General features: G+C 27.2%; 1 protein-coding gene across 2 annotated transcripts; it reads right to left on the reverse strand.

Annotated features, from left to right (window-relative positions):
• Positions 1-345: 345 nt before the first annotated feature.
• LOC132940797 (protein transport protein Sec16A) lies at positions 346-17,144 on the reverse strand. Of its 2 annotated transcripts, XM_061008545.1 has the most exons (24): positions 16,985-17,144; positions 16,783-16,865; positions 16,243-16,710; positions 15,447-15,531; positions 13,105-14,038; positions 12,820-12,954; positions 12,597-12,662; positions 11,285-11,356; positions 11,093-11,226; positions 10,854-11,010; positions 10,698-10,780; positions 10,367-10,502; positions 10,161-10,278; positions 9,925-10,096; positions 7,036-7,205; positions 5,474-5,591; positions 5,197-5,411; positions 4,866-5,117; positions 4,692-4,790; positions 4,375-4,636; positions 1,808-2,007; positions 1,613-1,735; positions 1,403-1,544; positions 347-1,278 (listed from the first exon to the last, which is right to left on the reverse strand). In XM_061008545.1, the coding sequence occupies exons 2-24, from the start codon at positions 16,840-16,842 to the stop codon at positions 1,157-1,159; spliced, it is 4,323 nt and encodes a 1,440-aa protein (XP_060864528.1). In that variant the 5' UTR covers positions 16,843-16,865; positions 16,985-17,144; the 3' UTR covers positions 347-1,156. The 2 variants fall into 2 exon arrangements, with proteins under 2 accessions (XP_060864529.1, XP_060864528.1); XM_061008546.1 differs by lacking the exon at positions 12,597-12,662 and having other exon boundaries at positions 346-1,278.
• Between the last annotated feature and the right edge of the window lie 517 nt (positions 17,145-17,661).

Consider the following 17,661-nt stretch of genomic DNA (forward strand, 5'->3'; position numbering starts at 1 on the left):
GAAACTAACTAATCGCTTATCTAGGTACTAATCACCTTCCAAGGTTATTTTTTCATTAAAAAATAAATTTGTCTTTGAAAAAGGCCGCGTTTATTTTAGGTTTGCCGACAGATTCTTTTACAATTTACAATATTTAAATATTAAAGAGTAGGTAATTTCATGAACAAGCAGGATATATCTGAAATCTAATTTTTTTTATATCTTAAAGAAATATCATAAATTACGTTAATAATAACTCAAAATATAATATATTATATTATATTATTATGCATGCATTATCAATTTATTTTCTCATAACACATTCAAACATACAATAATAAATTGTAATCCAGTTTCTTTTTATTCATAATCACTATTGGGACTATAATAAATTGCCATTGTGGTAATAAGCAATATTTTTAATGTATTCATCAAATAATAATTACTGAACCTAGTTCACTAACTAATAAAATATGTCGCAGATTATATGAATTAATAATTTATTATTAACATGAGATTATATATCTTCAATTTCAGTAGGTAAAGGTAATCAAGTGTTTCGGTTGTACTCTGTTTATTAATTATTCTTAATTACTATAAGATATGAATCAACAATTATACCTAAATAAAACAATAGTTTAATTAATATTTATTATTCTATCAAATCCCTTAACATATAAACAAAAATGTTGTATAATACATACGAATACACATTTACATCCCAACCAACAAAATAAAAATGTATAACACTAAAACTAAAATAACAAATAATTGATTTACAAAAATTATTATAATATAGTTGATACATAATATAATATTCTGTGAAATATAATAATACACTAACATAAATTTAAAGACCCATATTATAAATCCATCAAATGTTATGTAAATGTATAATAGCTGATAAAACTTTTGAAGTTCTAAGTAAAATTTACAAAATTTAATTTGGGTCAACAATTATGGTTGGAATAAATAAGAATTTAGAAAAAATACATACAAATACTGTAGACAAATTAAAAATAAATAAAGCTATAGAAAATTAAATTTCCTGATATTTTAATTAATGGAATAAAAACTGTAGTAATAAATGTTTTATATTTCATTATATTATTATTATTAGTATAATTTACTGTGACCTTGAATTAAAATACAAATAAATAAATTGTATGTATATTTATTATTGAGATGGATTATAAATAGTAGTAGGCGTTTGATTCGTCTGGAATATTGGATCTGGAGATAATATATTTTCCGATGGTTTACTGTTGCTCATTACATTTACATACATATCCTTTACACCTGAAAAAATGAAAGATTACATTAATGTTAATTAAATGATTAATTTCCTTATATTTGTTCATAATAATGAAATAATGAAACATATTTTCCTGAGTAGGCTGTTGCCCACAATTTAATTAAGTACCTCGCTTTCTTTGAATTTTAAATTGGTTTTGATTTTGATTAGCGGGCGAACTATTAGCCACCGGATTGAATTGTAATTCTGAATCCAAAGGAGGGGCAGCTTGTTGAACTGGTTCTTCGGCACCAAAATTTTCCCCAATAGACTAAACAAACAATTTATTATTATCATAGTGTCTAGATAAAATAATTATAAAGTTGTAATGTTATATACGTCTATATTATTTGAAGGCTTCCAAAATTTAGTTAACCCTCCGAGCCAGGAATTCTTTTCTTTTTGCTGGCGTTTATCATCTGCATAATTTTTTTTTTGCGTTTTTTTTTCAACTGTACTAATCTGTCAGCAAATAAATGTAAATGTTTTTATGGTTATTAATTTTATATGAACCTCACCAATATATTAACATACTTTAGGTTCTAGTTCGGCCATTTGACGGTCGAAAAATCCAAATTTTGGTTCTGTTGATATCGTGTTTTCTGGTTCAGCCATTAAAGTGAGATCTGGAGCAATGGTTGATATTTCCGAAGTCATTTCATTTGGATTATTATGACTAGCTATTTCTCCAGAAGTCATTATCATAGATGTAGGATCATAGTATTGTGAATATTCTAGAAAAGTACCAATGTCTTAATTATTGTGATTACATACAATGCATATATTTCTATAAAGCTATGTCCCATAAGAATTTCCTTATGCGTAGATTCCAATACCCTATCACTTTAAATTCTTCTGAAATCATAATAAATACATTACATTTTAGTATAAAAAGTAAGTGAACAAATTTCACTGTTCAATTATTTTCTAAACTAAACGTAATAAATGATTATAATATGTTTTTTTCAGTAACACACAGTACTTCACCCATTTATATTCAATACATATATAATAATGTATAATCTGTGACTTTAAACTTTTTAACATAGTAAAATACTAATATTAACTTACAACATTATTTAACTGTGAATTCAACATCAATATTTTTTTTTATTGATCTACTATTCTACTATACTAATATAACTTCAATTTTTTTGGCTAGGCATTTAAATAATATATAGACAATTTTTTACAGACAAAATAAATTATAACCAAACAGTTATTACAAGTTGGTAAACCAACTAGATAATATGTAAAATAATACAGCATATTAGTCTGAATATTCTTTGAACCAGATAAAGCGATAGGCAACAATTAAATGTACCTGTATTTAGTTCAATGGTTTGATATTCATAGTAGCCATTAATTAAAAATTATTATGATTTGCATAAGGAAATTAAAAAAAAAAATTAAATTACTTTTTAAATGACTCTTTGTATTTACTATGCACATAACATAATATACAGTAGTCTCAATAACTCAAATCTTCACAGATATAAAAATACATCTGATTTTCGAGTTAAATACCTTAATAAAAACATTTAAACATTTCAGAGGGCAAGAAAATACTAAGGTTTTTGAGTTATCCCGATTTGACAGTACATTCAATTATTAAATAATTTGATTTAATATTATAAAAAAATTATAATTTATTTTTAAATTAACAAATGAAAATTATTTTTACAATATGCTTGAATCATTTTTACTGTAATATTTTTGTCATTTAAGATTGATATTTGTTTATAAATTGTTTATAATTGATTAAGTTAATTAATTGTTTTATAAACAGTCTAGATATTTAAATAAGTAGGTATATTACTGTTTACATCCAAGCAAAGTAAAGAAATAATTCTTTAAACATTTTATGGCTTCCTTTCAATTATTTTGTTGGCTATTAAATAACCTTAAGTTTCAAGAGCACAAAATAATATTAACAAGGCAAATTTCTCAATTATTTCCCAAAACGTAAGAAAAACGTTCTACAACGTTCTAAACGATCTACAAAAAAAAAGTTTAAGTAACTTCAACATCTTCCACAACTTCAACTTTCAACAAAAGCTGTATTAAGTGAGCTAAGCTCAGAAGTGTTGTTTTTGGAATACAATTTATAATAATAAATCACTTTCCTGTGTCGAGGTGAACGAAGGAAGACAAGTTCTCAAAATTTGGTCTTGGTATCCTGTCTGGATTTTTATTACATTCATTAAACTCAAACTAAATACTAACTTACTGCAGAATTTTCTACAGTGTGTATGAACCTTATTTTGTAAGGAACAATAATATTTTCGGTTATCACTGCATGCATCGCGCACCTCCAAAAAATAAATCATTTATATCCTCTTGAAAGTTCTTTTTTTATTCAAGAACTCATTATTTTAAAATGTTATTTTCAAAAAATGTTTTTGGAAAACAGAAATAGATATTCAAAGTTATTAACTAGTTCAAAACACCATGAGTATTTTTTTTTAAATTGCTAACAAATTTTATATTTTAATGACAATAATTTGTGATTTAATTACAGCAAACATTTTTGTTCGTTTAGGGAACGGTTCAATTTTTTGTTTTGAATAACCTGCGACTCACCAAGTGACTACTGACAAGGTTAATTATAATGTGCACACATATTTTAGAATGGAAAGCAACAGTTTAATAAGGCATAAAATAATATATACATATAGTTTAAATTAACCACCAGTTTACTCTTAATTACACCATTTATTTTCTAATTTGACAAATGCCCTAGCATTAATCTAATTGTTTCTATATATTGTCTATAAACCATAATATTTTCTACAAATTTATAAAATATTTACCGTTAAAAACATGAATGTTTAATATATTTATTGACTTTTTTTTAATAAAACAAATATAAGCATTATTGTTATACGTTTAAAATTGTAAATAAGAAAATATAGTGAATTTTATTAAAAAAAAAAAATGAATATATTTTTTTGTAATAATTGTACTATGTTAAGAAATAGAATTTAAAGAATACAACTATAAAAACATTATATAGTAAAATATTCAATAAAAAAAAATTACAACTAATTTAATTTGTAGTCTAAAATGTAAAGTATATTAGTTACAAATTTAAAATTTACCATTTTGAGGTGGCGGTGGAAGTTCAGTTGATTGTGAAACGACATTTGGCTGCCAATAAGGGTTCACTGGAGGAGAAGGTTGTTGGACAATTTGTAAGGGTGCTTGAATAGGTGGCGCCTGAAAAGTTGGAGCTTGAATAGTCGGTGCTTGAATAGGTGGTGCTTGAATAGGTGGTGCTTGAATAGGCGGTGCTTGAATAGGTGGTGCTTGAATAAGAGGGGCTTGATAACTAATAGAATACTCTATACTTGAATCTGGAACCTATATATTCATGTTAAGATAATTTCTTAAAATTCAAATTACTTTAAAATCTTACAGTTTGCTGTTCATTAGGTACAACAGAATGTTCAATTTGATGTGATTGATAATTGTCTATTTGTTGTATTGGTGATATGTGTTCTACAGAGTTATAATTCTAAAAAGTTTATAAATATAATTCAGAATGACATTTAAAACATATTAATAAAATATTTTATTATTTTTTACTTACATTTTGAGTGCTCATCAAAATACGTTTTAATTCTTCTAACCAATCCAATGCATCAATACATCCAGATAAATTATTATTTGATACTTGTGTGTAATGTAAATCTGTACTTAATTCCACAACATTGGCAACAAATCCCAAATTCACCAGTTCAGGTGATGATATCAACTGTATTGCGATAGCTTCCAAATGATGTAAAGCATTTTCACACTCTCCATACTCAGCCAAACGAATGGCCAGCAAATATTTATAGGGCTAAGAGTAATTTAAACTATAAGCTTTCTGTATAAATACAAAAATAATTATGCAAATAATTTATAATATTTAAAATTACCAAAAGACTAGAAATTTGAAAATGGCTCAGATTTAATCGCATAGAAAACTCATAAGCACTGGTTAATAATATGGCACGATTTGTAGCCATAGTATTGAATACTTGATCAGAAGATGTACCCAAAAGAGTAAACTTAGAAGATAATCCAATTGATTCTAATGGTATCTGTATAGCCAAATAACAAAAATGAGCACCGAACACATCACCTTTAGCATCTAAAAAGTAAGGGTGAAGCAAAATTAAATAATGTTATTTTTTAGAAAATTAAATGACCAACTTAAAGTATCTCCAAGTTGAATGGTGGCATTACGAGCATTATTTATATTAACTTGTTGATTACTCAAAATCATCGCTAAATGTTCTCTCCAATCTCCCCAGCTGTTATCAGTACAACACTTAAAAATAAAAATAGCTGTATTAATAATATGTTATATGTGTATATTTCACATATTTTTTTTTATATAAATATTTTAATATTATAAAGTATATTCTAAATGTATACACTTATAAAATTGCTATATGCACACGTCTATTGTTATGTCTGTTTTGGAGCTTTGAATAATTGTACATTTGACATTAAGGGGATTGGGTAACAATATCAATATTTGATGTCTTTTTCTTTCATGTGTGCTGCATAATAAATACCATGACAAAAAAAATTAAGTATGATCACATAAAACGTGTAATTGTTAAGTCGAAACATCTTCTTCATATTCGGCCTTGTCATAATTATCCACTTTTGACTGGTTGATGTTTCTACTTTTTAATGATAAATATGAATATTTGTAATGACAACCAATAAGAAATGGAGAAATATGTTATAGGAAAAGTGAAGAAATATTTAAACAGCATATGCATAGATAAAAAGTTATGATCATAACTATCTATCTGTCATGGTAAAATCTACCCACATTGTATACATCCAATCTGTAACATTAATGTAGTGCTGCAGGAAGAAAAATAAAAAAATAGATATGAATTCAGTAATAAATGTACACAAGATCTATCAACCACTCTCTTGAATTTCAGTCACACAATCAAATTTTATTTCAAAAAATTTGAAAATGTACTTTATTATTTAAAAGATAACTAAAATTAAAATGGAACAATTTTCCCTAATCAATCTTATATACAGTTTACGCTGATTTCAAATGTATTTTTATAATATTTACTGCTTCACTACATTAAACATACAGACTCAAAATGGGTTGTTTTTACTATAATGCACATTGAAGACGGAGATAACAAATATAAGTACCCAATACCCATAAATAAGTTGAATCATTATTATTTGAATATATTTAAGAATTTATCCTGTCTGTCATAACTTTTTACAGATTTCTGTAAGATAATTTAAATTAACAGACCAGTACTAACCACTCAAAGTAGGTACTTACTAATCTAAATGAATATTTAGTTTTTAATATTATTTCATTTGTTTGAAAGGAAAAAAAAAATTCCTAAGATTCTTTAATTTATCTCATTTACCAACAGACAACTATGAACAAGAATATTTAATACAGCAGTTCTTAACCTTTTAGAGGCCATGATCCATGATTTTAGGCGACCCTTTTAGATAGCATTAAAAAGTGTATGGAGTGGCAACCTCCAGTTGGAGAATCGCTTATCTAATACACAAATGATGAATGAATATAAATTTTTAAAGAAAACATCACCATTTAAATTTCAAATTATCTGGCAAAACTTAGTAAATGTAAACCGTCTGATTTTTGTAATTAAAAAAAAATACAATTTAAATGTTGAAATAATTTTATGTTTCAATTTAGTATGAAATAAATCTCTTTTTCTACATTTGAACTACAATTTAAAATTACTCACAGTTGTGCATGATGGTATATTGCCACTACTAAGTTGGAAGAATGTTTGTAAAGTGTCATTTTGTGGAATTGTTTGAAAATATTTAGATCTGACATAATTCAATGTCTTTGAGTCCATATATAATGCTAATATAAATGCAAATCCCCAGTCTTGATGTAATACAGCAAATTCTATAAAAATTATAATATACAATAATAATTAATAAACAATAATAATATAAATCAACTATTTTACATGTGTTCTGAGACAATAAAAAATTATTATACATTTGAAAAATTGGAATATAAAATAATATACAGTAAATATAGTGAAGAGAGAAGATTAGAATAATTAAACATTTAATTGAATTTATTTTGTTCAAATAAAAAACTCTATTGAAATAAAAATGTATGTAAAGAACTAATTTTTATTTAAAAATGTAGAATATTTTATATTAATTGACATGAAATCTGAATTGTCTTAACACTCATACATACTTAAATTTTTTTCCTGATTCTTGAATTTGGTAAATAAGTGTTATTCATTTTCATTCTAGACTTGATAATTTTAATATCACTTAGATAAATTGAAATGGGTATGAAAATAAAATGCCCCTGCCCATGCTAATTAATTAAATATTTTTAATACACTTAGTTTAGACATAAATACTGTCAGTACTTCAAACGTATATTACTCAATAACAATACATCGTACAAAAATTCTATAAATATATTTGAATAGTAAAATTAATAACAATTCAAACTATATAATATAAGTTATTCAAAATGTCCCCCTTCGTTTTCAATACAACAACTGTTCAATATATATACGAATCGTCTCGTAACGGAATTTCTGCTGGTGCCTTTACAATACTTGTTACGTTTGAGCAACTCCAAATTTGCGCATCGTTTTTTACACATTCCTATAAAATGCTTCATAACTCATAATCGAGCAGGTTCAAGTCCGGACTTGCGGAGGGCCAATTATGAGGAACATTATTTTCAAACTACTCTTGTGTAGTTTTTGTCTTATGGCCAGGTGCCGAATCCTGTTGGAATACCCAATCGATTCTTTTGAACAATGTATTATTAAGAGGCTTTACTGTAGGGTCTAAGACAGTTGTCTAATAGTCGCGAGCCACAGAATAGATGCCCCGGTTTTAACCCTTATCTCACAGGAAATAGAGATTGTATAACTCTGTGCCATGAGTCATGACACACCCCACCAAACCATTAATTGAGCAGGATGGTAGCCTCATTGAAGGCGTGAAACTTTTACTTTGGCCTCTAATGACGACCTAGCATATACCCTTATCATTTTGCATGTTATATTTTTCCTCTACAGTAAATTTTTTTTGAACCGTATGAGCGTAGCAGCTTTTTTGATCTTTTGTGTCTAATTACCTTTAATTGGTCACGATACAGACGGCTTGTACATTTTTTATATACACGGACACCTAAGTCATGATTTAATATGCAAGAGACCGATCATCCATTGATTTTCATCTTTCGAGTGACAATTTTCTGTTTTTATAGAGTTACGATTAATTCTCGAACTAGCAGCCATTTTTGTTCGAACAGAACAAGAACAACCACTTCTAATCCGATCAACAACATAACCAGTACAATGATAACGTTCTATGGTATTGTAAACAAAACGTTCACTCATTTTAAATTACCACAAGAGACCGAAAATTTGTGACGTGGATTTGCCTGATTTAAACAAACAGATTATGGCGATGCGCATATAATGATCTTCACACTGCATTGTTACTATTGATACTACAACGGTTGCTGTGATTGAGCCATGTGTGTGCCACTAATAATAGCACATTTACAGTGTAATGACATTTAAAAGTCAAAATTTACAAAAATTTACTCAATTACATTTTACTGATAGTATTTATTTCTAGACTAAGTATATAGAGTCTAAGGCTTGAAACCAGTTACCGGTTTTTAACGGAAGCCGGTTACCATGACCAATTTTGGGTCTGGTAACCGCTTCCCGGTTTGTAAGTTAAAATTTTGAAAAGCGATTAACAATTACTGGTAACCATCATGTTCAATTAAGGGGTAACGTGTAATGGTAACCTTTTTTTTAAAAAACCGGTAAATTTAACAAAACCAGAAGTATCAAAAAAATTAACGTTATATTTGATTTTTATATATTTTTTTTTTTTTTTGGAAATTGTATTCTATTTTTGATTAATAATTTTATTTACAAGATATTAGATAATAAATGTTATGTAATAATAAGTACGATCAAAAATGGTATACTTTCTGTAGCCGCAAGAATAAGTAATAAGTACGATTCATTGGTTCATAGACATATCATAGGACATATTTATAATGATAATTATTTATTTTATTGTAATTGATGCTGTTGATTAACACTTTTCCATGAACTATTTTTCAATCGATGGTTATGGGTAATTTTAATTTCTATTTATTCTAACCTCAAATGATAAAATATAACCATATAGGTATTTATTTTTTAATTTAGCTAGTCTTGAACGATTTTATGAAGTGGATATTTGTTTTGTGTGAATTAAAGTAAAACTAAAATTTTCCGAAAAAAACATAAATGGAAAAAACTGTTTCCGAAGTGGATACTGGTAATCTTGAAGAATTAAAACCACTTCCACACCAATAACCACATTTTTAGAGATAATTTTGGTAACCGGTAATCAATTACCACTAATTCTAAAAACCCCTAAAACCGGTAACCAGTTACAAATATTATTTTCAGACCTACCGGACCCGGTAACCAAATTTTTCATAAGCGGTTTCAAGCCCTGGTATATACCCATTATTCTGTTTTAAAATTGAATTTAACAAGAATAAATGTAAAAATGTTTATTTATTTCTTATAACCCATTGTTATTACTCAATTACTAATATATGCACTTACCTAAAGCTTCAGACTTATTGCCTTGTAAAAGCAATTCTCTGAAATTATTTAATGGTTTGACTGACATTCCCTTGGAATCTTTTAAGCTCATATTATCAAATAATATACAGTCAACTGGGAATTTAGCCACATTCTCCATTAAAAGTTCTGATACATCAGTTCCATCAACAATCTATTTAAAAAAATACATTATGTACACTGATGCTTTTGATTATTCAAACTATACTTTTACTTACTCCATTACGCTTAGTTATCATACAAATTAATTCATACAACAGCCGCTCTGAATTATTTGTTGCCTCATCTGCTAGTTTATTCAAATACTGAGCTACAGCATTTTTATGTGTCTTACCTCTATAAATAGTTATAGTAATTAGTAATTTATTAAATAATATAAAAAATTAAATAATTGATGGTTGATAAAACATTGTTTTATACTAACAATACAAAAGGAGTGGGAAATCTGAAAAGTTCTGCTGTATCAACGTCATCTGATTCTGGCATTGCTTTAAAAACATCTATAGTTGCTTTTGAAGAGTCCAACACATATAATTTTCCAAAACCCATATTCATTTTTGCTGAAAAAACATTCAATTCTAATAACTGGTGGACATCTCTTGTACTTGGCACAGGCATGAAAGGTAAAGGATCATTACCCTTTGTGGGCACAAGTAAACGTTAAGTATTTAAATAATACATTATTCATATAAGTTAAACTAAAATTAAACTTAAGATTCAATGTATAATAAAAAGTTAATTTTCTTTTAAATTACCATTAACATGATACTTTTGATATCTTGGAGGAGTAGTTCGATGATTTTCTTTTTCAAGTCTAGCCATATGATTTAAAGATCCTCTAAACACACAAAAAATTATTTTATATTATAATATTATATTCATAGTAAAATAATATTTTATCGTAAACTTACACGTCATGTGAAGTATTTGATACTGGTGTACTACATTCTGATCCATTTTTAGTCCTTGATATTAACTTTTGCATTTCAACTTTAGCTTTATAATTTGTGTACCATTCAGTATATGCTTTAGGGTTATTTTCTCTGAATTTTAAGAGGAAACTTCTCCCTAAAATAACAATATGCGTAAACAATGAATGTATATAATATTATATTATATAAAACAGCATTATAGCATTAGTGTAACATACTTTCTAATGGATCTAGCATTTCAATATGAGCTGAATAATCTTGAAATGGTGTAGGTGAATATCTTCTATGATAATCTGAATCTGTTCTACTTGAAGGTCTGTTACGATAATCTTCTCTTCTGTAATACTGACCGCTAAAAAGAAATATTAATAAATATATAAAAAATGTCATCCAAAGTCATTAAATAATACCTTATTTCATCTTGGTATCTTCTGTCGCGATAACTTCTGGGAGGTCTTCTATATCGATCAGATTCTGGACTCCTGGAAATAATAAATTAAAATTAACTATTTTATAAAGAGTAAATACTAAGGTCATAACCAGAATTTTATGACAATAATTTAATGTAATATAATTCTTTAAAGACCAAAATATAATTGGTATTTTTTAAAGTATAAAACTAATTAGGAAAAGAAAAAGACATTTATGAATACAATTTGAGATAGATTTTAAATTTATAGTTTTTTAGCTAGCCTAAATTAATTTTTGGAAAAATATATACATAATTGTAAGAACGGAACTACATAATATCATAGTTCAGGATAAAAAATGAATAATTAGCATATTTTTAAAACTATTATTAATATTATCATATTCAGTTTTCAATAAAAATCCACTCCAAAATTAAAGTTATATTAATGTGTAACAAAATCAAACAATCACTCATTGCATAATATAAACATTAAACATTGATACCAAAACAATTAATTTACATAAATAAGCAATTTGGTGCAGAAAAAATGTCCATCTACCTATACAAAGACCTATTAAAATACTAAATTAATAGTTTAAGAGGACGTCAAACCTGCATGTGTTGTCTCTGTCTTACAAATGTACAACATAACAAAAACTGTTTTACGCGAGACAACTTTTATCTTTCTGTGTTTGTAGTAGTGGCTCCAAAATTTCTGAACATATAGGGTAGAAAATTATCTATGCAATAGCATCCCTATATTTTAGATAACATAAATACAATAAAAATATTTGCTTCTAAACATTTTGTTTTTTTGTTTTTTTTCATTTACTTATAAAAAATTATTGGATACTAGATAGTGCTATTTAAAAAAAAAGTTCTTCTTTATGTGTTGTGAAAATTTGGTAGTTCTACAACAAATATGGTGCAAGAAAAGTTGTCCCGCGCAAAACAGTTTTTGCTATGATGTACATTTGTAAGACAGAGACAACACATGCGGGTGTGACGTCCTCTTAAGACAATTATACTTATTATTTATAGAATATTAAGATAGTCAAAAAATGTATACAGTACATGTACTATTAAGTAATTATATTCAAATAAATGTATTGAGAAAATATTTTATTACATGATGAAATGTATTTATTACTTTTAGTTAGATTCTAAAATAAATAATCTTCAAACAGAGCTTATAATACATAAAACTGTAAATTTTTTTCAACAAAATATTTGAAAACACATTTTATTTAAATGATGAATATATAATTTAATATAATTTCTGATTAATTTAATTTAGTTAAAATGTTTACCTATATCGCCTTCGCCTTTCATATTCATCATATTCACTTTGGTATTCTGTATCCGAGTGGTCGTAGCTGTGCAAAGCAGGACAAAAACATGCCACAATTTGGTATGTGAGTATTAAAATATTTAAAAGATAGGGTGAAATTGGTTAGTTGCAAATTCAAAAAATATTCATGAACAAACAAAATTCACTTAATATTTATAATTAAAATCAAAAACATTAAATACTTTTCATTAGGAATTCTTTGTCTGTATCGCTTGGGTGGATGATTTCGAGAGCGGTGTGATCGATATTCAGGTTCTATTTCAGGACTTAATGAAGCATTTTCTTCCTCCTCTTCATAAAAATAATCTTCTTCACTTCTATTAATATAAAAAACATAATGTTAACAATTTATTTTACTAACTTCTTTTTTTTAAATATAATTTATGAGTAATAAATTAACAGCGCTGTTTTTATATTATTAGAATTATTTTGTTGAGGGAGATGATAATAACAATGTTTCCACTTACTCTCTGGGATGTCGATAATGTCTTCGATCTCGATTGTGATAATGCTCCACATTTTTATTGTATTTTTTTTGTTGAGGTCCTCTTCGGATAATCTTAAGACCTTCTTCTGACACAGTATTAGTTAATGGAACTGATGAATCTGAATCAATTGAATGTCGTCGCTGTCGTTCATCATTTTTCTGGTTAGTTTTTGGCACCCTGTTCAATTTTTGAACAGAATCTTCTCCTATATTACCTTCAACCATTCTACAAAACTCAGGCGGAGGAGGTGAATGCTTTTTCTCTGCTCGCTTTTCATTTCTGTCATAAACTTGAAACTTTTCATTGCTTTCTGATTGAGTAGAAGTTGTCAATTTTAAACTATTATCCTGTTGGGAATCTACTATAGGTTTTATTTGGTTTTGAGTGGTTGATCTTAAGTATGGGCTTGATTCATTCATATAACCATCTGGTCCAGTTCGTTCATCACGATCATTTTTTGGGCAACTTTTCTTTATTACTGTAGTAGGTTCTTTTATTTCTGATTTTGATTCATTTCTAGTTGATATGTAACTATCAATATCAGAAATATTTCTGGCTGAATCATCCAGTTTTTGACTATCATTAGCTTGGTTAACAAAATCTTCAACGTCCCTATGTATAACTTGTCGAGAATGACCTTCAAACTGATTTTGATATTGTTCTAATGACGGAAGCCTTTTTAAAGTAATTGAATTGTTATCAATACTTTGAAAATTTGAGTTATTATCAATAGGTCTGGCTCCAATTTGGGGACGTGTGACATGTCGTTTAATAGGAACATCATCATCACTTAATTGGCCAAGTACTGTTCGGACATCAAATGGTTGTGGACCGCATGGTTCAGGATTGGAATAATCTTCAAATGATTTTGTTTGCCCAGTAACTAATCGACGAAGTCCAACTGGTGGTCTATCTAAAATAGTTCAAATAAAAACTTTTAACATAAACCAAATTTAAATAATTAAAATCATATAATAAAATTAATTAATATATTTATAGTATGCAACTAATAATAACATTAATGATAATATTGATAAGTATACAAGGTGATATTTTAAAACAAAAAACTCATTATCCATATTTCATGTCACTCTTGTTTATTTTTTAAAATACCTAATTAAAATGTCAACCATGTAGAGTATCTATTATGTTATACCCAAGAATAGAAATAACAGTGCGTTACTTATTGCGTGACATTACAATTTATTCTACATATTATTTTGGCACTCACGCTGTCACACACATAATATGTTGACAAAACATTCTATTTTATCATAAGTAGTGATGAATCATTTGAATCTACTACCAATTTTTAATTAATAAAAATGTTTTGGCAAACAATGAATATCCCTAATGGCTAATTATGTATTATGTGTGGAAGTGAGATGAATTTGTATATAAGTAGAGGGACAAAGAAAGGAGAGTCTTACATTACAAATGAAGGGATGTCAAATTTTTATTATTTTTTTTGTGGAATGATACTATTGGATTTTAAAGAATTTTTATTATTTCGCCAGTAGACCACATACAGTACAAACTTGATTAACCGTCACTCTCTATTATCCATTATTCTCTAAAAAACAGCATATGCAACACAGGTATTACTTCTGTGTAGAATACGATACATTTCTGATCAAAAATCTCAAGCCTCGAAGAAACAAAAGAGGATAATGGATTATTTTGTATAGTATGCATGTTTGTATGAAAATATACACGTTGTAAATATATACGCTGATTTCCCTGTTAACCGTCTATTAGATTAGCCATCATAGTCCCGGTCCCGACGGTGACGGTTTTTTGAGTTTCTTCTGTACTATATTTGTAAATATCTGCTAGAACGCATACTCTATGAGTTGAATTAGGTACCACCAAATCCAATTTTGAAACTTTAATTTTGAAATTGTTTGCATTGTGTAGCTCAAAATTAAGCATATTTATGTAATTGTTTTCTTTTTTATTAACTTTTAAAATATATTTAATAATTATTCTTGATAAATATATGTTTTAAATCTTACATGCATTTTATAATTTTTGTCTTACAAATATTGTAAAATAAGGCCGGACTCCTTTTTATTTTTTTATGGGGTCTCATAAATTTTGTATTTGCTTGGCGTGTTCTTGGTAGGGAGTCCGCAAAGTATTTATCAAAATATTTAATCGTACGTAATTTTTAGGCGCAATTTTTTTTTTATAGAGCCCAAAGCCGTTTATTATGGGGCTCTTTAAAAAAAACTGATCCATGGGCCTTTGGTGTGCCAGGGCGACACTGCTAAGATATGAACTTATACTTATGTTAAATGTAATACTAATTAAAAACATACCATCATCATTTTCTGTGGAATTCATTTTTGTAATTTCAGTGTCTTTGTGTATTTCATTGTTGTCATATACATTGGAGTGTATTACCTAAAAAATTATATAAAATATGTTTTACTAGGTCAATTATGATTAAAATAATTGATTTCATAAAACAGTAACATGCTGTGGCATAATGTTTTAGGAATCAATTTACCTAATCTATATAACAATTTATGAATTAGGTATAAGTTAAGTGGTCAGTAGGTACTAATATAATACCAAGTCAATATAATTAAATTATTAAAACATAACCACTTAACAACCAGCAGAATGAAATGTTCTTAATAAAATGTTGATGAATAATAAAAAAGATTCAAGTTTCTTTTGATAAAAAATAATTGTTTTTAATTATTAATAGAAATATGAATTAGCCACATTAATAATTTGGAACTATCATAATCTAAAAACAATTTGGTTAATTTTTTTGTTAAAGTACCGGAGTCAAGAACCATAGTTGGGGTGTGGCGATTGCACAGGTTAAGATGGACCGTGTGATGCTATAAATATAACTTGAGGAAAAAGCACTTGTATATATGCCTTGAAAATAAAATAAACCTACATTATAAAATATATAATGAATGCAATTTACCAGAAATCTTAAAAACAATTGATTTCTTTTTTTTGTAATTGATGCTATAGAATGTACTGTTTTAAAAACTACAAAAATAGTATATGATAAATTGCATTTATACTTAATTAATAATTTATAAATATTTTTTTTTAATGTTAAGCTTGAATAGTAAATCATAATGTGCTCACCTCATTACTAATTTGTAAGTTATTCATCGCAAGTTGAAGTGATTCATTCTGGAAAGATTTTGGTGGAAGAATTTCACTATTTTCAACATCCGCCCAGAAATTATCTTCAATTTCATTAATATTGTCACTTTTCTTATTATCAGTATGTTGATTAACAAATGTATTTTGGACATTAGTTATTTGTTCAAATTGACTTTCAGGTCTTTCAAACCCATTATTAATAGGAAAGGAATGTTGTTCATCTTCAATTCCATTTTTATAATTATAGGTCGGCCTATTTGAATTAACTAGAGAATAAGTTGTTCCATTATGAGTGTCTGGAACAGAATATCTATTCTGAGTTAAATCTGAATTTAAAGTAGAATTAAACTTCTGTTGATTAGTGTTTTTATTAGTTGAAGACTGATCAATATAATTCCAATCATCTGTACTGCAGCTCCATTCGTCATTTGGTTGTGAAGGTTCAGCCTATAAGACAAAATTTTAAATACATTTTGTCAAAACAAACAATGACAAATGAAAATAGCAAACAACACTTACTGGTTGCTGTTGCAAATTTGAAAACGAATCCAAATTACCCCAAAAGTTATTGTTGGACATATTCTATACTCGAAGTCTACGCTCTAATTTCAAATAGATTTAATTAAATGTTTAGCTTATCTATTTGCAAATAATCGAGAGGTTGATACCATTATAAATAAATAATGATACTTAGATCTCAAAAACGGTCAACTAATCTTACCCTTTGAGTTGAAGATTTCTATTTTCACTGTACACTGTATACTTTAATCCATAATATACTCGATTACAAACTACCTTAAGAAGAAATATTCAAAATATTCCATTACTTTCACAAATCCATAAAAAGTTGAATCGTTCACGTCACTGAAAAAATTGATATGCAAAGTAGTAAGTACAATATTAGGCCATTAGGGTTATATGAAGACCAAGAGCCAAGACACAGTGCAACCATACCTGTATTAAATATAATATTGTAATATTGTACCCAACTATTGTACCCAACTATTGGCGGCTATTTCTGTATGGCCAAACCTGCCATAATCCTAAATAAAACAATATACTAAAATATACTATAATACGTATATTATATTATTTATTTTATAATTATTTAATATTATAATAATGTTATATTAATATATTATAAACTATGATCTATAACTATGTACAAGACAGAAGTATTAAAAGTCTATGAATATACTGTAGACTCAGGGCCTGATTTAGGCATTTTGTGGCCTAAGGCAAAATAAAAAACGTGGCCCCTTGGCAACAGTAGCGTTTATAGCCCCCCCCCCCTCCTCAAACGGCTCAAACGAGTTGTATATAACAAAATAATAATTTATATCAATTTAGTATTAACTTATACATTTTCACAAACATAATTATAATGTTTTTCATTTT

This window comes from Metopolophium dirhodum, chromosome 3 (genome assembly GCF_019925205.1).
Source record: "Metopolophium dirhodum isolate CAU chromosome 3, ASM1992520v1, whole genome shotgun sequence".
Lineage (NCBI taxonomy): Eukaryota > Metazoa > Arthropoda > Insecta > Hemiptera > Aphididae > Metopolophium > Metopolophium dirhodum.

What these genes read in the sequence shown, in the direction of transcription:
- LOC132940797 (XM_061008545.1), bottom strand. Translation starts at nt 16,842, where the DNA reads ATGTCCAACAATAACTTTTGGGGTAATTTGGATTCGTTTTCAAATTTG. An exon ending in CAATAAGTCTGAAGCTTTAG is followed by an intron (nt 7,206 to 9,924) that starts GTAAGTGCATAT and finishes TAATTTTTATAG; the next exon opens with AATTTGCTGTATTACATCAA. An exon ending in TTCAAATTTCTAGTCTTTTG is followed by an intron (nt 5,118 to 5,196) that starts GTAATTTTAAAT and finishes AATTACTCTTAG; the next exon opens with CCCTATAAATATTTGCTGGC.